Source organism: Phyllostomus hastatus, unplaced genomic scaffold (assembly GCF_019186645.2).
Source record: "Phyllostomus hastatus isolate PE091 unplaced genomic scaffold, TTU_PhHast_1.1 phas_contig_98, whole genome shotgun sequence".
NCBI classification, from domain to species: Eukaryota; Metazoa; Chordata; class Mammalia; order Chiroptera; family Phyllostomidae; genus Phyllostomus; species Phyllostomus hastatus.
The window spans coordinates 9696772-9717441 of NW_025333999.1; the positions used below are offsets into that span (position 1 = coordinate 9696772).

Consider the following 20670-nt stretch of genomic DNA (forward strand, 5'->3'; position numbering starts at 1 on the left):
TGCACTCCCCCTCAGCGGATCTCCCTAAACTGCATGGAAACCAGGGAGGAGTGAACCACTGCCTGCAGCCCTTTGGGACGGTCCACTGCTTGGGGTGGCAGTAAGTCAACAGGCGAGGGAAGCAACAGATCCTCGGGAGGCGGGAGGTGGAGGTGGGAACTCTGCCTTCTCTCCAAGCAGCGCAGTGGGGTGTGCATGTGCTGGGTGGTGGGGGGACAGTACGCCCCAGGCTAGGGATGGGGGAGTGGGAGGATGCTTGGCAGGTTCCAGGGGGGCCAAGGGAACCAGGCACAGTGACTACAGCTCAGTGCTTCATAGAAGTGATGAGAAGCCAGAGGCTTGTGTTTGTGAGGAGCGGGCAGGGCAGGTTCACAAAGCCCTGAAGGCTGGTCTTTGGAAGGTGACAGTGGTGACACTTCTTAGCTTTCCATTCCTTCCCTGCTGTGTCAGTGTCAATCATACCTAAGGTGCTTGGCCCAGGTGGACAATGTCAGGCACGGGGTGTGGGGTGAGGTGTGGGTGACTCACACACACGGCTGAGGGCTGACTGGACCCAGGGCCTGAGGCTTTGTCGGGAGAGGGGACAGAAGCCATTCTTGCCTCAGCCTCCACCTCTAGACAAATGGAAGTGTGTATTTCCATGAAAGTGTTCCACACTATTCAAAATGTCTACATTGTATCATCTCCAGCTCCAAGCTGTCCTTGGGGAAAAGGGCCTCTACTACTTTAGAAACCCAGAGTGCCATTACTGGTAAGGGCATGCCACATTGCATGTTTGGTGGCAGGAGCATGGCTGAACTGCTTCTGAGAACATGTCTCTCACGTCCAAGGCTCTTACATCCTGTCACCTCAGGGTATGGGGCCTGGGCTAGTGCTGGGGGGGGCGGGCGGGCAGGGGATGGCACCCCACCACCACCCTGAGCTGCACTGCTGGCTGAGTCATTAGGATGCTCACTTCTCCAGTGACTAATGGCAGGGCAGCTGAGGGAGGGGAGGCTGGTGCCGAGGAGGCAGCAACACCCCCGGCCACCCTGCTGCCTGGTGACAGGGCATCCCAAGCTCCCCAGCTGCTCCACCCGGGGCACGCTGAAGCCTCAACCCCTGGAGCTTCCTCCCCAAGCACAGGATGTAGGAGGTAGGACAGCCTGCAGGGGGCAGGGGCCGGAAACAGGGGTGGTGATGGTGTAGGAGGCACGGTGTGCAGGAGGGAAGACACAGGGCATGCCACAGGCCCAGGAGGAAGCTGCTGGAAGGAAGCCCTCACCTACAGGGCAATGCTCCGGGGCAAGGGTGGCTTTCTGCCTCGCTTTACCTCAGCGACCAAGGACATGATTACTAACAAGTCCCAGTCCAACATCAACCCTGCTCAGGGTTCCTGATCCCAGTACAAATCCCATGGTTTTGGTGTGGGATGGCAGGGACTAAAGATGGCAGGTGGTGAGGCAGGAATCGGGCTTTTCTTTGGGCGCCAATGATTGTGGACTCTGCAAGGAATGACAGTGTCCACTGGGGGGCGCCAAACACCAAGGCCAAGAGATGGAGGGCTGGAGGTGGATGGAGACCTGATGAGCCTTTAGCTTTGCTACCTGGTGGGCACAGGTGGGAAAGGTGGCAGGGTGCTGAGCACCTAAGGTCAGCTGGGGGGCACACGTGGGGGAGACTCCCTGGCTTTGGCACCTCAGCCGTTCCTCTGGGACTGAGTGGCAGGAGACAGGGCTTGCTGGCTGCCTGGTCTTGGTGCTTCTGCTGGGCACCTGCCCCCATGCCCCTGCCTGCCTCTCCTGCTGGAAGGTGTGCCGTGCCCCCCGGGCCCCAGGCCCCAAGTGTGGCTCTCCCCAGGGTTCAGGGGCCCCTCCAAGGGTTGCTAAAAGTCCAGATACTCTGTGGTCTCCCACCAAAGGAAGAGGAGTAACTAGGTGGGGATGGGTGTGTAGGGTCCTCAGAAAAGGGACTTCACCCCATAGGCCTCTATCCCTGACTTCCTAAGCAGACCAGGCAAAGAACCCGCCCATCAAAGTGAGGGGCTGATGGTGCAGCCTCATTTGTTCTTGTTGCTGGGGTGAAATGTGAGCGAGACCTTGAGGGAAGAGCTGTTAAACAAGAGACCTCGTCCTAGGGTGGTACCAACCAAAGGGCAATGCAGGAACAAAAACAGAAATTCCAGCAACTGACCAGACCCCTGGGTCCCTTCCTTGGGGGCAGCGCCGGGGCCAGGCTGGGTGGCTGTCTTGGCAGAGAATGGCTGAGGCCCCTTCCGGTGTGGGGAGCGGCAGCTGCCATGAGGTGTGTCTGCGAAGCCCATGACTGTCTCTGGAGAGGAAGCGTGGGGCCGGCCCTTGGGGCCCAGGGTGCAGGGCTGCCTCACCTGTGCTCGGATCAGGGACTCGAAGCTGGGCTGGAAGTAGTCGAGCCGACTGTTGTAGAACCTCGGCATCTCATCTAGGAGCTGCTTGTTCTTGGCCTCAAAGTCCTCCCGCACGGGCCGCAGCTCTTCCCGGGCCTGGGGAGCAAGAGTCTGGCTGTCAGAGCCCCCAGTGGCTCACCCAGCCTCCCTGCTGGGGGGCCCATGCATGTGCGCATGTGTGTATGGGAGGGGGGTCAGAGGACCAGATGTCTTGGTCCTACAGCCCCCAGGCTGGCCCCCAGGGAAAGGGGGCCCTGCGGCCCACTGTCCACCCTCCCTCCCGGGTACCTGGTGGAGTTTGGCCAGCACTGGCGCTGTCTTCTCCTTTTCCTCATACTTCTCCACCTTGGCCTGCAGCCTCCTGTAGTCCTGCAGGGCCTGCTCCCGCCGTTTCACCGCCATGTTGAGGCTTGGGAAGACACTGCCGAACCTGCCGACACAGGCGGGTTGGGTGCAGCCCGTCGTTCACTCAGAAACACATACTGAGTGCCCACCTGAGAAGTGCTAGGTCCTGTCCTAGGTCTTGGGGGTTTAGCTATGAATGAGACAGGTGGGGCCCTAGCCCCGGGGAAAGAACACGAGGCTAAGGGTCACGCCCCTGGCCTGAGCAAGACACAATGGGTCATGAATCCATGAGGCCACTGATGCTGCCACTGCCCCCACTCCCAGCCCCACACCACAGTCTTGCAAAGGGCAAGGCAGAGCCGGAGACTCCTTGGAAGTCATCTGGCCAACATCTTCCTTTTACAAAAATGAAAGAAACTGAGGCTAGAGAGAACCTGACATGTCCAAAGTCATAATTAGGTAGTGATGGTCCAGAGAGAACCCAACGTCTCAGTTCTGCCAGGCACCTCCCCAATGTCTCAGATGCCACCAGCAGGTGGCAGAATTGCAATCAAAACCTCCAGTGGCAATCACTTCATAAGATATATACGTGTCCTATCAGTATGTTACATACCAGAAAGGGATGTAACATCCTATGTCCACTATTCTTAAATAATATTTAAAAAAACTTTTCATAAAGAGGTTTCTAACAAGCCCAAAAGCCTCTCCAAACAAACACCCCCTGCTTCAGCCTCACCCCCACTAGTGGACCACAGAGAAAGCAGGGTGTCTCTGGCCCCACCCCTGAAACAGTCCAACTGCCCCAGCAGGGGTGGAGGTCAATAAACGAGTGGTGGAGAAGGCAAGGCAAGCCTGTGCACAGGGCTTCTGAACAGGACTGGAGAAGATGAGGCGGGAGGTGCTACCACGCAGCTGGTGGAGGCCTGGCCGTGCCACAGAGGAAAGCAGCAGCGTGGCAGGTCTTCAGGGTTGAGAAGCCCAGGGAAAGTCAGCTCCTCCTGGAGCAACCCAGGGGAGATGAAGGGCTGGGAGGGGCCGCTGCCGGTTTCAGCCTTGCATCGTGCTCTCGGAGCTAGGAGGGCATCTGAGCTCATGGGTTGCCTTTTAATTCAGACACTATGTGGAGAGTAATTTACAAGTTGGGCTCTCCAAAGAACATGACCATGAATTTAATTTTTAAAAACCTCAACAGCTCTGGCTGGTGTGGCTCAGTGGATTGAGCAATGGCCTATGTACTAAAAGGGTCGCTAGTTCGGTTCTAGTCAGGGCATATGCCTGGGTCACAGACTAGGTCCTCAGTGGGGGCTGTGTGAGAGGCAACCAATCGCACATTGATGTTTCTCTTCCTCTTTCTCCCTCCCTTCCCCTCTCTCCAAAATTAAATAAAATCTTTAAAAAAAAAGCCTTAACAAATCAAGAGCACATGTCATATAAGAGTAATGAACACTTCTGCCACAGGATGCAGAATGCAAACTTGACCACAGCATTAATAGCTCCAAGCAAAACTTTAGACCTGGGCAGTGGATTCTGATGAGAAAGGGGGCTAAAGCGAGTCTTTCTCACTTAATGGGTACCCACAATGGGCTCACCCTAACTGGAAACTCAAAGTGGATAAACCCACACAAACGTTTCTGAAGCCTCAGCCACGCGCCCCTTCACCCAGTAATCAAGTTGATGTTTTTAAATGACAGTTCTGCCAGGCAGAAGACGGAGACCTCCTGGGTGCCAAGCGCACTGGCTGGGGGACCGGCCACCTCCAAGATGCAGGGCCCCTGACGTAGGTGTGAACAGGTGAGTCCCCCAAGAGGAGCTGTGAGTGTACTGCTCCGGCCCCAGGCGGCTGCCCTGCTGGGGTCCCTGTTGCTGGGGGAGCCTGGCCTTCCTGGGAGGAGTACACCAGTAGCTGAGAGGCAGCAGGTGCTGTTGGACCTGAAAAGCCATCACACCATCTCACTGTCCACCCCAACTGGACCAGGGGCCAGCAGCAGTCACCCTGGCTCTCTTGGGAGAAGCCGCCTGCTGCCTGGGTGGCCCCGGCGCCTGGGCCTCTGCTGTCCGGGATGAGCAAGGCGTGGGTCTGGCGGTTCCAGATTTCCACGTGCTGCCGGGCGACCTCAGTGGCTGCACCCGCAGGATGCCACCTAGGCCTCCTGGGAGCGAGACCACCTGCATCTGTGAGGAAGAGGTGGCTGCGGCGGGAGCTGCTTGCTGTTGCTGTTAGACCCTCCAGGAAAACTCTTCCTCCGCCAAGGTAACTTCTGCTTCCCCCAGCAGCGCCCCTCAGTCAAACCATGAGGCCATGGGAGGCCAAGCTGGCTTACTTCACTGTACACAGCGCATTGATCACCTGTGCTCAGGTGGCTTTGGCCCTGGCTTGGGGACTCCTCAGGGGTATGGGCAGGTGTTGCTGTTGTCACAGTAAAGTGGGGAAACCAGGGTGAGGCAGGGAAGATCAGGCGGTGTATTCTGAATGGCTGACAAGAGTGGGGGGCTCTGCAATCCTGACTCTGGGTTGCTGCCCACTGAGGCCTCACCTCCCCACCGTCTACTTCGAGGCACCAGAACAGACTTCGCCAGCCCCGCAGGTCGGGTGCGTAAACAGTGCAATGCTGTGCGAGGGGAGGGCCTTGTCTGGTAGCAGGACCCCCTTCCCCATGTGGGGTGCTTTACTGCTTTCCTCCACCTTCAGATCACAGGAGGTAAGTTAGCAAGGAGGTGAAGTCGAGCACAGGCTGGTCCCCAGGACCTGGGTCCTCCCAAATGTGCCCCCAGGGGTTCTACAGAGGTACCAGGTGGCTCACCTGGCAAGCGGTGGGACCAGCTCTCCCTGAGGTGTTAAGTCCGCACTCTCACCAGGCAGGCTGCCACAGAGCCAAGCGCCCTGCTCCCCCTCTCCTGCCATCAGAAGTGAGGGGGACAGGAAGCTCCTGTGGTGGGGCCCCCGGGGTTCTCAGTGCTGCATGTGAGGCTCAACTTGCCACTCTGGCCCTGGACACCTCCCTCCCCTGCTGCCCACCGGCTGTGCAGCTCCGAGAGTTCAGGTGGGCACTCCCTTTCCACAGGTGGAAAAAGAGACTCTGAGGACCAGGCCCTGGCCAAGGTCACAGGCTGGGTCAGGGCAGGCTGGGACTGCCCGTCCAGCACTTCCCCATTCTGCCGCGCCATGCTGCCTTGGCGGGTGTCCTAGTGGTCCACTTACTTTTGACCCCACCCTGGCTTCTGCACGAAACATGGTGCCTGAGCTCTGTCTATCCTCAGAGACGGGAGGACGGGGCTGCGCCTCCACCACGAACTCGCTGAGGCTCTGCCCACAGTGACTGCCTACTTTTTGCCTGTCCTAAGGTTCAACAGCAAATTCTCTCCCCTGGGTAAGGCTGGGGTGAAGGCAGTGAGGAGGCAGGAGGGAAAGGGGGAGGCAGATCGAGGCCGGCTGGGCGGTGGGCTGGGAGCAGCCGGTCCCGGTGGGGAATGCCTGCCATTCCTCAATCTGTGCCCACACAGCCGGCATCTTCCACCCACCAGGAAAGGGAAATTGAAAGCATCCCCATCCGACCATGTGAACACAGCCCAGGGACTGGGGGATTAGAGGCCGAGCCCCCTGGGGGGAGCCTGGGGGCGGTGGGGTGGCCATGTGGCAATGCTCTTCATCAGAGGACAGGAAAGCTGCAGTTTCCTGCTTCCGGTACCGGGGTCCCTGGGAGCTTCTCTCCTGGCAAGAGGAGGCAACAGGCAGTGCCGGTTTTCTGTGGTCGGGGGATCGCGTGTCGGCTCGGGATGCACGGCAGCCAGCCCAGGGACGGGCAGGCCCGGGCTCACGTGGAGGTCAGCGGATCCGCTGCGGAGATGGTGCCCGCCCCCTCTGCCACTCACCCACCTTCCTGGCAGGTGGCGGGCTGCTGGGTAGTGGGAAGCAGCCGGGATTTCTCTGCACTTGGCTTCTGAAGCCCAGCATCAGATTTCAAGGCTGCCTTGTTGGCTGTGAGATCAAGACAGGAGCCAGTCCCCCAGTCCTCTGAGCCGGTGTCCCCTGCCCAGTTCTGCCAGCCATGGGTGTCCACGCAGCTTCCGTCGCAGCCCCAGAGGCCCCCATGAATGGGGTCTGCTCTGCCCTTGGTCCTTCCCAGCCAGCTCTGAACCCTTGGTCCTGGAGACCATGTCAGAATGCCACAAGCCCTGGGCAGCCTCGTTGGCGCCCCGTTGCTGTGCACATGACCCTGTGACCCGGGGTCAGCAGGGTTAGGGCCAGGGCCCAGGGAAGGAGCAGGGGTGCAGGGAGAAATCAGCCCCCCTGCAGTGGCTGAGCCTCCAGGTAGCGCAGCTGAGACAGAACTCTTCAGATGCTCACCCCTCAGCCCTAGGCAGTACGGGAGGGGCCCCACACCCCACAGCCCCTGCACCAGCCAGAGGTCAAACCTGCTCCCTCATCTCCCTCAGGGCCCGGACCCAGCCTCACAGTGATTAGCAGAGCCTCGGTGCCTGGGCCCGCTGAGGCCGAGGCCAGGGCCCACCATGGAGAGGTAATTAAGTGCAGCTGCCGGGCTGAGCTGGCCTTTCCAGGTCAGAGGCTGCCTGGGAGAGGCTGGGGAAAAGCCCAAGTGATTCGGAAGCTTCAAGGCAATGCCCACCCCTAGGGGTCCTGGGGAATAGGCCGTCTGATCGCTGCCCAGAGCCTGCCTGACAGAACTTCTGACCGATAGGTCACGAGTTAGGGGTCTTCCCAGGCGGGACCCTGTGGCCGCACCCTTCCCCATGTGCAGCCTCCCCCACATTTCAGAAGCCGAGTGCTTCAGGCAGCTGCTCCCCCTGTCCGGCTGGGGGATGAAAGGCCTCACCCATCTCCGCGGAGGGCTGGCCACAAGCCTCGCTGGCTTAACTCAGCAAGCTCTGGCTCTGCCAGTCTGCCACCAGGGACAAAGGGGAAATGGCAGAATGGCCACTGGAGCAATGGCTGCTGCCTGCAGGGTCACAGGTGCCCTGCGGCTACCAGGAGTGTCAATCCTAGGGCCACAGGTCATGGAGCTGCCACCCCATTGTGCTCTCTGTCAACCACACCTCTAAGGACAGGCTGCTGGAAGGGAAATTCAGTCTGCAGGCGTATATGGGCCCTGACCTAGTTCCCTGAGCCCCGGGTCCCCGATGGCCTCTACTCACTTCTTCAAGGGTTCAATCACTGTCTTCTGAATCTGGTTCACCTGTCAGAAGGAAAACCCAATGACATCAAAACCAGGGTAAGCCAGACTCTTCCTGAAGGGGGAGGCTCCAGTTCCTGAGGAGAGAAAGGGGGCCTGACAGGCAGGGAGACGACCAGGGCAGCACAGGTGAGGTGGGCGCCCTGAGCCCGGGGTGAGGCAGAGACGGCGACCGGGAAGCTGGAGGGCCACAGGACTGTCCTGTCCTTGTCACTGGGAAGCCCTTCACCTGCCAACTGCTGTCTGCCCAGGCCAACAGTGGCCTTGCTCAGCGGGGCGGCCAGTCACGGCCTCACTGGAATAATGTGAGCTCGTGGGAGCCACAGGGAGCAGGCCCACCAGGAAGAGCTCACAGGACTTGGGCGCGCAGGCCTTGGGGGCAGAGGGCTCCCCGAGTGGGGCCCGAGCCTTTTATGTAGGTGTCCCACCAGACAGGGCCACGAGAGGGGGAGACCCAGACCCCGTCACCTTTTCCTGGTTGAAGGCATCCATCCGCTTCATGGCTGTGTCCAGGGCGGTCACCATGTTCAGAAAGTCCTGGTCTTGCTCACAGAGGGGGTTGGAGAGCAGGTCCAAGGACACCTTCACAGCTGACTTGGACATGGCTATAAGAAGTCAGAGCTCAGGGACCTTGCGAAGGGACTGGTGTCCAGGCCTTGTTGCTAGGGCTCCCTGTCGTCCCTCAGTCCAGGGCCTGCACCCAGGTGACCTGTACTGATGGCCAGAGGCCACACAACCTATAAAGTGCCATAGAGCACCAGACACTAGTCCTCACTGCATAATGCTCATTCCTGACCACACGACGCTACTCTGGATAATGTTTGGGGCACCTTTACCTGTGGGCAGTGACAGTATTCCCAGCTCTGGGTTGTAACAAGCTCATCTGGGTGGGAAGCTGTGAGAAATGCAGATGTCTAGCCGCAAAGTTCTAGGTCGGTTAATCTGGACTCCAGGACTATGCATCTCAGAACACCTGTCCTGGTGGCAGGAGGTGCCGCGTGGTGTGGGGTCTGAGAGTGGCTCAGCTCGCTATGGCAGGGGCAGGCTACTGTGAGGAGCTGGAGAGCCCGGACTGCAGGCTTGCAGGCCGCATGGTTCCTGCTGCCACGACTCAACTTTGCCACAGACAACACCTAAAGAATGGGTGTGGCTGTGTTCCAATAAAACTTTATTGACAAAAGGAGGCCAGGTTTGGTGTAACTAGGCAACCCCTCGTTTCAGTGATACACAGGAGTAAGAAAGGAAGCAACAGGTCACAGCCCGTACTAGAAAGGCAGTGGGGAACGATAAAGATGCCATCCAGGTAACTCGGAACCAACTTCAAAACAAATAACAGACGGTATCCAAAAGCAGCCCTTTGGCTTGCGGCACACATAGTTTGGAGTCACCAGGGCCAGGACGGAGGGCTGTCGTGTTCCGACGCGCCCATGTCCTCAGAACGCACTGCTCGGGGCTCCATGGCACGAACCACAGGAGCCAGCAGGCCGCCTGGCTGCGCCCGGAGAAGGGACGAGTGGGGATCTGCTACATGAAGAGTGACCTCGAGCCACTTCTCAGGGACATCCGCTGGGCATCTACGAAGTGCACTTACTTCAAGCCAGCCCTGAGGTGACTGAGGGAGGAGGGCATCCACCTGTGTCCACCCAGTCCAGCCCGCGGTATGGGCCACCTACCCAGGTCGGCATCGGCACTCTTCTTCATGTCCTTTTGTAGCCTCCTGGTCTGCTCTTCCAGCCTGCAAGGCAGAGCCAGAGGCTGGTACCTGGCCTCTCCAACTGGCTTTGGCTCTTTTCCAGCTACCTGAGGGAAGCCCAACCTGCTTCTCTGAAATGCCTGCCAGGAGGACAAGGGGCCCTTCTGCGGGGAGGTTCCCACTGACCGAAGGACCACTACAGGCTTTGCATGAGGCCAAGCATCCAAAGGTTACAAGTTCACGACTGTCACACAGCTATCAGCTGGGGGACAATTTGTGGCAGGTAGTGAGCTGAGCTGCCTTCGGACCCCAGGGTGGTGATGAGCCGGCAGATGAAACCTTGCGGGCAGTGAGACCTGGCAGATGGCCCTGCCCTCTCCGACCCCAGCACCCCCCTCCCCGGCCATGACACTCACTGCTGCAGCTTTCCATACTCCCTTTCAAAGTCTCTCTCCACCTGTAATGAGAGCGACACCTCGGTCAGCGGAGAAATGACAGCACACTGGAAAAAATCTGCCAGCCTCCTGACACTCCCTGTATGCCCTCCCTCATTGACAGAAATGCCATCCAGGTCCTGCAGGCGCCAGCAGGTCACCAATGGCGCAGTACCCTGTGTTCCCAAACTAATTAAGTGTCTAGTGAGGGCGAGAGGCTGGCCTCCCAGATGTGCCAGCCAGGCAAGTACCAGCGGATTACCAGCAGGCCGCAGCTCGGCACTCCCACCGCAGGGAGTGAGGCGCAGGGCCACGCTCCCTGTCCTCACCCTCCTCGCCCCCCCACCCCACAGGTGAGCTGCTCAGCCTGTGACTGGCACTCAGCCAGGGAGGCCCAGGAGGTAGAGCGAAAGGGTGGGATATGGACTTCAGTTCTGTCTCTGCCACTCAGCAGTTCTGAGGCAAGACCCGGGCAAGTTACCTCTATGGTCACAGGTCATACTACCTGCTAGCTTCAGGGTAGATCAAAAAAGATCATGTGTCCCCGCTCTGTGTGCTGGGATGCACCAAACACAGATACTAGAACTAGACTCCAGCCAGGCTAAGTTCCTGGTTTAGTTAGTTATCAGATTTCCCCAATGCCAGCAATATTTAAACCAAACTGTGAGTCCTGGACCGAATTCTGTCACCTACATGTCAGGTGAAGTCCAGAGAGTGACTTGTACTTCCATGGCTGAATTTCCCCATCTGTGAACCGGGCCTCAGCAATGGCCTCAGGCCAAAGGCCTGCGAAGTGATTGACAGCCGAGAGCCTAAAGGAGGGGGTTGGGGGGGGGGCAGGCAGGAGGCTTCCCCTTCCAGGACAGAGTACTCCTGGCTGCCTCACCTCGGGGAGCTCCAGGCTTGAGGCACTCTGGAAGTGAAACCTGCTCCATTCACCGAGTGTGCCGTCCAGGCTCGCAGGGCCATCTTTACCCCAGCTCTGCTGGGGGCAGATGCACCCACAGCCCTCACGGTACTCAGGAGGTCACAGGGACAGAGGTGAAGCCACCTGTGCATGGGCACACCATTACGAGCAGCCAAGCACGCAGGCCTGTGCTCTTAACTGTAACGCCCCCAAGGGGGGAAAGTCATTTGCTGAGGAATTAAGGCCACGACCTAAGAAAGATGACTTCTGGGCTGTGCCCCTGAGACCCCTGCCAGTGCGACCCCTCAGTCCTGTCTCTCGGTTACAGGCTGAGGTTAGGGAGTGCAAATCTGCAGCACCCGTCAAAGTCACACCACTCTTCACCGCAGGCCCTACCATCAAAGGCGCCCCGTGGGAGAGCATTCTAAACCCCATCAACCTCGCACACCACGCCACGCTTGAATGTGGGTACGCTCAGCACAGTCACAGACTGGCAGGATGTGACTGGGGGCCGGTACCTCATGTAATACGTGAGGGAATGGAGCCCAGAGAGGGGATGTGGTTGATGTAAGGATGCAGGGCTAGTGAGTGGCAAAACAGGGCCAGAATTCAGACTCCTAGTTCAGGCCTTTTATTCCTTGTTTTAAACGGCATTCATTCAGCTCTAGCCAGTGTGGGTCAGGTGGCTGGGGCATCATCCCATAACAGTAACTGAAGGGCTGTGGGTTCAATCCCCAGCCCAGGCGTGTAGGAGAGGCAACCAATCAATGTTTCTTACTTCCTTCCTCCTCCATCCTTTCCTCTCTCTCTAAAAGCAATGAAAAAAATGTCCTCAGGTAAGGATAAAAAAATAAACTGCACTCATTCATCCCACAAATATTTATGGAGCGCCTATTAAGTGCAATGCATTCTGCCAAGTGCTGGGGTTCCCTGATGAATAACAGAAACATGGCCCTGGGGGATGATCCTTCCCTTCCCCGCCGCCCCCCCCACCCCCACACACACATCACTGCAACCCTGGGAAGCCCTGTGGAGGCTGAGGGCGCTACAGTGAGAGAGCGGTGAGGACCAACTCTGCTGAGGTCCCCGGGCGTGACAGCGTGCCACCTTCCTCATTTGAACTGGAAAATGCGGAAGCAGGAACACATGGTCTTTCCTTTGCTCTGCGACCCCAGCATTTAGAACCCTGTACGAAGAGCAGACCCGCTCTTTCCATCCAGGGATCCAACATTTTCGTCACCTCCTTTCTTATGGTCCGCCAAAAGCTACTCTTAAGGAAAAATTCAAAATTCACTCCCACTAAAGCATATGGACTGGATAAGCATTTCAAGTGTTACTCAGCACAGGGGATTCACAGTTGGGTGGTGGTCAGTCACAGCTGAAGGCCTCATGGGCCTCCGGGGCGAGTGCGACAGGAGACCTGCTATGGAGCTCGGGGCCCTTCAGAGGCAGCGCTGGCGGTAGCCGGACCTTCCCCCCACAGGGCCGGGAGGAAGGACGGCGGGGACGGGAGCTGGTAGGGGTGGGCTACGAGACAGACTTGATACTAGCTGTAGAGCATCACCTAACGCTTTGAGTCTCGGTTTCTTGCCTTGTCAAACAAGTATTTGGCCTCACCCCGTGTAAATTTCAGGGGCTGACAAAGAAATGGGGTAATGGTGTCCCTTCACCTGCTGGTCCCAGGGATTCACAGAATGCATGGGGAGCGCAGGGCAGGGAACCTGCCTGTAGGCTGTGTTGGCCGTACCTCCTCCACACTGGGGTGGTGAGAGGACCAGATAAGTCTGGGGGTGTAGACTGGCATGGGGCCTTCTGGCAGAGAGGAGAAGCAGCAAGGATGCCCCTAATTTCGGCTAAGTCTAGAGTCCTGTTTCTGGGGAGCTGTACTGGGCCTTCCCTCTCACGGGAAATCTCCTTTCTTACTGTGTAGAATGTGAGCACAGTCTTTTTCTCCAAAAAAGATTAAATTAAAATGAAGGAGGTCTTGGCCAGGACGCAGCTCTCCTGAAGATCAAGAACACACAGCAGGTGCTCTGAGAGGGGCGGCTGGCCCGGGCCCGGCCTCTGTCGCAATCCCCAAGCGTGCCGGTGTGTGTGGGATGTCAGAGAACACCTGGCCCTCCTGGCTGGGGCTGCTTGGACTTGCAGAGAAGGGCTGCAAGGTTCCAGCTGGGCCGGATTGTTCTGGTTGATGAGAAACTCGAGGTCTCACACTGGAAGTTGAGAAGCGTGTTGGAATGAGCTTGGTCCTTCTACTTTATGTCCCTCAGAGCCACCTGACAGCCGAAGAGAAGGTCACGAACATCACACCTCCTGTCCCAGCAGCCAGGTGTGGGCTGCTTCTATAGCTCACAGTCCCGAGAACTCTCCTCCACTGGGGACAGAACCGAGGGGACACCACCGGGACTAGCCTCTCAGATGGGGAATGAAGCGACACTCTGGGCTCTCACTCCGCGGTTTATTCCATTCTGAGAGAAAGCGCCAAACACAGAAGATCTCAACATCTTCAAATGCTTGATGCTCTGCCAAAAAGGCAGCTGGACCGGAGTCAACAATGCGACTGTAAACACATGTGCACGACTGAGAGCGGGTCAGGGCGGGTGGTGGCTGGCGAGGTTAGTGCCGGAGTCAGGCTGGACGCCCCTCGGCTGCTCCCTGCCCACCTCAACCTAGCAGGCTCAGGGGGTGGGGGCACTGAGCTGCTTAGCTCCCTCCCCAGTGCTAAGGTCAGCTGGCACCTTGCAGGCTCGGGTACTTGCTCACTGAGTGAACAGGCTGAGTCCCCACCCAAATCCAACCTCCTGGCGAAGTAAAGAGGCGGCCAACTGAGGAGCCCTCTGTGAGGCCGCTTGGCGAAGGCAGCTGCCTGCAGCACGCTACAACAGGACAGCAAGGCTGACAGCCCTCATCTTGCCCATGGAAATCTTTCTCAAGTGAAGGCCTCGTGTGGTGGGACTCTGCCTGACTCTACAGAGCACCCACCTAGCTAGGGATCAAAGTGGGTGCTTCCCTTTGGGTGCGAGGCCCAGAGGTACGTAGCTTCTGAGAGCTCTCCCAGCCCCCCAGGCTATGGAGGGAGGTGCAGCTTCCTCCACCCTCCAAGGAGCCCCAGCTACTTTATGGGACTGTGAGAGTGGATGGGTCCAAGCAGAGGTTGGGGCAGGGAGGTCCCACTGGTTGGCCCCCACAGAGAGCAGGCTGCTCCAGCCAGCGCTGTGACATGGCTGCATCTGCGTGAACGGTCTGGATGAGGGAGAGCCGTGCGGGTGGCCGCATACACAGTGCTTTCTTTGTGTCTGACAGTTGGCAGCCTAGAGCCGAAAACCTCTTGAAACTCCCTGAAGATAATGTGAACACTTCTTCCCATGACAGGGTGCTGTGACTTCCAATAACCCAGGCAGCCCCGTCTGGCTGCCCCCCTGAAAGTGCCGGGGCAAGAATGACGGAGTGCGTCCCCACTGTTGGGGGCAACTACGAAGACGCTGAGGCAACCACCCAGTCCTGGCCTAGTTGCAGGGCCAGTAGGGGCTTGTGAAGTGGAGAACAAGCCTCTGAAGAGGCAGGGTCTTGCTGCAGACACTTCACTGCCACCTGGGAGTCGAGGGAGCAAACACCTCTCTGCTGGCCTACACTTCCCTGCACCGGGGAATCCAGCTGCTGGGACTTCCTGCAACATAGTGTTCACTGAAGCCTCACTATGTGCCAGACATTGTGAGAAGTGCTTCACGTGCATCACCTCATGGGAGACTCATCAGACATCCACGACATAGGTCCTGCCATCACCCGCACTGTACAAGGGAGAAAGCTGGCCTCAGGGAGGGCAGGGAACTTGCCGAAGGCCCAGACAGCATGCCGGAGCCAGGATGGGAATCCAGGCAGGGGGACGTCCCCACCTGCTTCTCACCCACTCCTTGATGCCCAGTCTGTGAGGGGAGCGGGTGCCCCAGTGAGAGGACCCCAGTTTCACCCCAAGAGAGGGCGCTACAAGGAAGGGGCGAGGGTGCTACAAGGAAGGGGCGAGGGCACCACGGGCCCCAGAGGCACGCACAGGCACAGAGCGTTTTCTCCGCCTGCCTCTGCCCTTCCCAGGGGAGGCCCTGCCACACCTAGACGAAAACACCCACAGACCTTCCCGTCAACAGACTCTGGCAAAGCGGCCAGAAACTGCACTCTGGGCTATACTTCCCTGTGCAGAACAAGACCATCTCCACAAGGGATGGGGAGACGGGAGGGTTTTTTGTTTGTTTGTTTTGTTTTTTGGTAGTGAGTGTTGGGAATAAAAGACCCTTTTCAAAACCACTTCCCTTTCAGATCTGCCTTGGATTAAACTCTGGAGACCCAAAGCCACACCTTCCCCCACTTCCTGTAGCCGGCTGGAGCCCAACACTCGCACGCCCAGATTCTTTGCGCTTCAGGCTGAGAGCCTCCACAGATGGTGAGCTCCGGCATGGGAGGTAAACTCAGAGTCTGTCTGGGACCAGCCTTTGCCTGGAAAAGGGGGAGGACCCTTTAACACGGGCCCATTTCCTTTTAAGTGACCTAACTTTGGACTTCGCAGAGACAGAGCCATTGGCCAGATGTTTGCTGAACTCCCTTCTCTGCCAACTTCTGAAGCTCTATCTTTCCTGCAGTTCCGAGTCCCGAGCCAAGTCCTGAGTCCTGGGATGAGGTCGTTAAGACAAGGAGAAGCGCCAGGGCTGCAGGGACCATCAAAGGCCTCCCCCTGGCTTCCTGGAGCCAGCACATCCAGCGACGCTCAACAGTTATGGCCTCCCTAGTGAAAGCCAAGGGCCTCGCTGGCTGGAATGTGGGGGAGGCTGGAGCAGCCACTCTTGGCCAGAATGCCCAGCCTTGGGAGACTCCACCTGAGTGAGGAAGCAGGAAGCCACGGGGCGCGCACTGGACAGAAGGTCCGCCTGGAGGTCTGACTCCAGCTGTCAGCATGAGCGTCTCCCAACCTTAGAAAGTCACCACGACTCCACCTCCACTGCCTGGGTCCTCACAGGGAACAGCAGGGGGTTGCACTAGGTCTCTAAGGGCTTCCAGTTCTAGCTTTCTAAGAAGCTATGATTCTCTTTCTCTCCCATACTGGAGATAAAATAGGGTCAAAAACTGTGAGCTTACAGGGTGGGGGGAGGATTCAGTGATTTCCCCCCACCCCGCCCCAGTGCTGAGTGGCTCTGGGTCCTGGCTAGGAATGCGTATAGCAGCAGAGACAAATGAGACAAATGGACCCCAGGAAGCTTCTTGGTGGTTCATGCGTCCTGAGATAGAGGTCTGGGATGTGTCCTTGGCCAGAGTCCCTGTTTCAGGCTCCCTTTTAGGAGTGTTCAGACTGACCCCAGAGATGAGCTGCCAGGAGTAGTGCATTCCCTCTCGCCTGAGGAACCCACCTCTTCCACCCACCCAGGCTGAGCTGAAGAGGACCCTGTCCCAGGACAGGAGGCCCCTGCAAGCCCCAGCCCATGTGAAGTTCCAGAGATACACAACCCAGAACGGTGAGGCCCAGGTTCTGCTTCCCCAGCCCCGTAAGGGGTTGGACCAAAGTTCCGGTTCTTGGCGAAGGCTGTGTGAGACAGACCGGAGTCTCAGAAGGAAAGAACAGGGCTACTCACTGTCTTCGGGACAATCTGTTTCTTGGGCTGCCCAATCTTGAAAGGAATCCTGTAGGACAAAGAGACAAAGGGGTGTTAGGAGAAACAGGGATATGTCCAAACAGAACTGATGAAATACAGCCCCTCCCCCTGTCCCCAGAAGGGTAAGGAAAAGCAGTGAGGCTCGCTCCCCGCTGCTTGTACCACGTGCCCAGTGGGTCAAGGACCATCATCCTCCTGTGTACAGTGTCAGACGGAGGGCCTGGGCACCACCTTCTGCCCTGGAGCACCTTCCCGGACAGCCTGCTGTTCAAACGCACTGCGAAGGGGAGGGCAGGAGTGGGGAGGCACTGTACAAATAACAGTCCCTGTAACTTGTGTCTCAAGGGGCTGCAGGGCCAGAGACTATAGGCTCGCTTGGATCGCTGTTATCCTTGAAAACAGGTCTTTAAAAACACCCTAAGAACCACATATCTATATTAGGTGCCTCACTACTTCTCCAGAGGGACAGACTGTGGCTCTGCAGGGCTGCCTCTATGGCTGGGGAGAGGTGACAAATTGCAGGGCCATTAAGGACCAGCCAGGCTGGGCTGTTTCCCATGAGAACTGACAAGAGTCTAAATGCTGCCAACTCCTTGAAGAATGTGAAGTCCAGCTCCAGTCTGCCGTGATCTTGCCAGGGTGCCCTGCACCTCAGGCTCCCCACTTAGAAAAGGCAGGCAGCTTGGCATAAGGGCAGGGCCTGGCTGAGGAGTCGCCGCTTGAGCACCAACCCTGCCTCCTTTCCACGGAGAGGGTTGCCCTTTGGCAGGCAAGCTCTGCCTTAATTTCCCACCTGGTGAAGCAAGAGGGTTGAGTTGGATAATCTGGAAGCCTCCTTAAGGCACCGAGCATTTTATGATTCTACAATTCTGGGAAGAAAAGCAGTGTGGCCGGGCTGGAAGGCAAACAGTGTATCTCTCCATCTACAGATAGTGTACTTCATGTCCCCTGCTCCAGGGAGGGGTGTGGTGGGCACCCCTGCGGTCCGTTCAGGGAGAGGGCTCCGGCAGGAGCTCCACGGTACAGCTTAGATAGACCACCACTCTCCCTACTTCCAGTCCCTTCCATTCAAACCTCCCGCTCCCAGGGCTGCACCTGCCCCTCCACACCTTCTTCTCCTGGAGCCTGGCTTCTCTTGGCCCAAACTGACCAACACTGTTGCTAAACCCAGTGGTATAATTAACCACCGATAATAACCCCAGACAGCGATCTGGTTAGAGGACGGGCTGGCCTGAGTCACAGTGGTTTAAATTTAATTTCTGGAGGACATCCTGTTTATTGTTAACCCACCCTGTAATTTGGCAGTGTTAACCCTTTTGGGGCTGGCTGATTCACGTGGCTTCTGTAAATAAATAAGCTCTGGCTATATAATTACCAGGGGGAGAGGTAAGCTATGGAACTGAAAAGGGAAGAAAAAATAAAATTGCTATTTCCCTTTCCCAGACCTAATGAGGAAGGTTAAGGACAGATGGGTTCCTTGGTCCCTTCCCTGGGCCCCCAGTTACATGCCCCCAAATCAGATTACAGTGGACTGACATGATGGTTTTGGACAGTGAACAACTGCCCTCAAGGACCATTTTGGTGACAGTGCAAATGAGGTCCAGGTGGCATTGCAAAAAGACTGATCCTGTTTTGCACGAAGCATGTGGCGGTGTAAAAAGACTGGACCGGGAACCAAAAGACCTGCTCTCAGCCTCTAACTAGTTCTGTGATCTGAACAAACGGCAGTCTCTCTGGAGCTCAGTTTTTACACCCTAACACAGAGGAGTTGGAATAGATGGTCCTTCCAGCTCATCTACAATATCAGTTCTAAACCAAATCTCCATTCTAAGAACATGGGGGACAGGGTGAGCGTGCTAGGCTTCTCAGAGTGGCCTTCGAAAGGATTCTAACTCGGAGCCTCACACTACAGACGAGGTACCAAGGAATTAGGAACTCAAAGTCCATTATTGGTGGAACCACAGCCTCTTTCTCAATCTTAATTTAGAACAGCAGTATTTTTAGAACTGTAAGTTACCATAGAAATCTCCCCCGTTTAACCCTTTCTTTTTGCAGAAGAGAAAGCAGATCTGGAGAAGTCCAGTGACTAGCCCAGGGCCATTCTGCCAGGTCACCACAGAACCAGGAATGCACTGCCGGGGCCCCAATGTCCAGTCCAGTTTTCTAATAGTTCAATACTTGCTCACACAAATTTGTCATACAGTTGCCTCTGGGTGCACAGAGGAGACGGGGTCCAGGATTCCCCGCAGACACAGAATTTGCAGATGTGTACGGCCCTGAGACACCACAGCACAGAACAGTGGTCCTCTGTGTCCGCAGCTTCCCAGCTGTGGATGCTGCTGTCAACATGCGGCTGACTGAGCCCACGGATGTGAGACTGCGGGTGCGAAGGGCCAACTGTGTGTATTTTAGGGAGCTATGCATGCTCATAAAACTTAAGAAATACAGAAAAGTATAAAAGAGAAAAGGGGGAGGGGGGAGGAAAAAACAAAACAGTCTAGTCTCCTATCTAAAAGATAACCAAGGTTATTATTTTGGTGTTAATTAAATTTCAAAAATTAGCAGGAAGGAAAAAAAACTGAAGCAAATGTGCTTAATGTCAGTAGTGTTAACTCTAGGCAGCGAGAGTATGATCACTGTTCTCTTCTTTGTACTTTCTGTATTTTTCAAATAAACTAAAAAAAATTATTTTAGTTTTCTTTTCGACTACAAAAATAACACCTGACCAGTGCCAAAAATATGGAAAACATTGAAAAACACAAGTAACAAACACATACATGCTCCCAAAGAAAATAAACAGTAATAACCTAAACTTCAGTATGTGTACACGTGTACACATGTACACATGCACATATACACACATTTTAAAAACAGAGGAAACATGCCATGGTTTTATATGCCAATACAGTTTTCAATGGCCTGATTTTTGAGAGTGACCCAGTGCTCCATTACATACCTGTACCACTAGTTTTATTTTCGTAACACATATTACTTACTGGTGGTCACGTCGACTGTTTTGAATTTTCCTCTTATATTCTAAACATTCTCGGTGCACACCAAGCACTGGTCACATGGGGTAAATTCTTAGGGTTGAAATTGCCGGGTCAAAGGATATACACGTGCTCAAGGCTTTGATATATTTGCCAATTGCCCTAGAGACAGACTGAAACAATTTGCATTTTTTAAAAGATGAAAATAGTTAACATTTTACCACCAGCCATTTGGCTGGTTTATCAGGACTTTTCCTGGGTTGGGGTTTGCATTTTCCCTTTGGACATGTGTGTGTTTAAGAAACTACTTCTGTACAGAAGCTTCTGCTGAGTATGAAGTCAAATCCAGCAAATTTCTCTTCCTTCGTGATTCCTTCTTTTGGTGTCATCATACTGGGAAAGATCTGCCCCCTCCACCTCAACATAAAAATCTACCTTTCATGATTTCCTTTTATTCATCTAGGTCTTACCTTTACCAAATTTATACACTCGATTAGCTGAGTGAGGCACCGGGCTTCGTTAAGTAGAGTATGAGGCTCTAGGCCCCAGAGTCTCATGTCTGAGAGGAGCACTGTCACCTGTGCTGGAGTTTTGGTCTGCACATTCCCGTCTCCACATAAAAATGCTTGTATTGCTGCCTTCTGAGCATTAGGTTTTAAGCACTAGCTACTGACTTTTTATTTTGGAAGAGGAAGATTTAACTAAGCAAAGAAAACTCTTCGTGGTCTCCACTTCTGTAACACAAAGGCACATTTGCAACCCCATTCCTCTCAGTACAGTTCTATTATGACTTGGCGAGGACAACACTAAGTAAACTATTAGGAGCATAATGGGATGCACTTTCCTTCTGCACATGGCAGCCAGCAGACTCTGCAGCTCAGCCAGGCACTCAGAAGACTGCAGTTCTGGCTGACGCACACTGAATTGTAACTTACAGAGTTCCCAAGCCAGACTACCACTCTGAAATTCCTGACCCATGGAAACTAGTATTGTTTTGAGACAATAAATTTTTGTGGGGCAATTTGTTACATAGCAATATATATACCTAGTAGCACTTCATAATTTTTTGTTT

At 55.8% G+C, this 20670-nt stretch overlaps 1 protein-coding gene across 2 annotated transcripts in view; it reads right to left on the reverse strand.

The window, feature by feature from the left end:
- Positions 1–20670, reverse strand: part of BIN3 (bridging integrator 3) — a 41397-nt gene that overhangs the window by 970 nt on the left and 19757 nt on the right. Inside the window, exons 2-8 of one of the 2 annotated variants that reach the window (XM_045852825.1) lie at positions 16588–16636; positions 10048–10088; positions 9612–9673; positions 8407–8543; positions 7901–7941; positions 2693–2834; positions 2366–2500 (exon numbers count right to left, since the gene is read on the reverse strand). In XM_045852825.1, the coding sequence (XP_045708781.1) occupies positions 2366–2500; positions 2693–2834; positions 7901–7941; positions 8407–8543; positions 9612–9673; positions 10048–10088; positions 16588–16636 (607 nt within the window). The remainder of the gene's footprint in view (positions 1–2365; positions 2501–2692; positions 2835–7900; positions 7942–8406; positions 8544–9611; positions 9674–10047; positions 10089–16587; positions 16637–20670) is intronic. The other variant, XM_045852827.1, reaches the window with a different exon arrangement.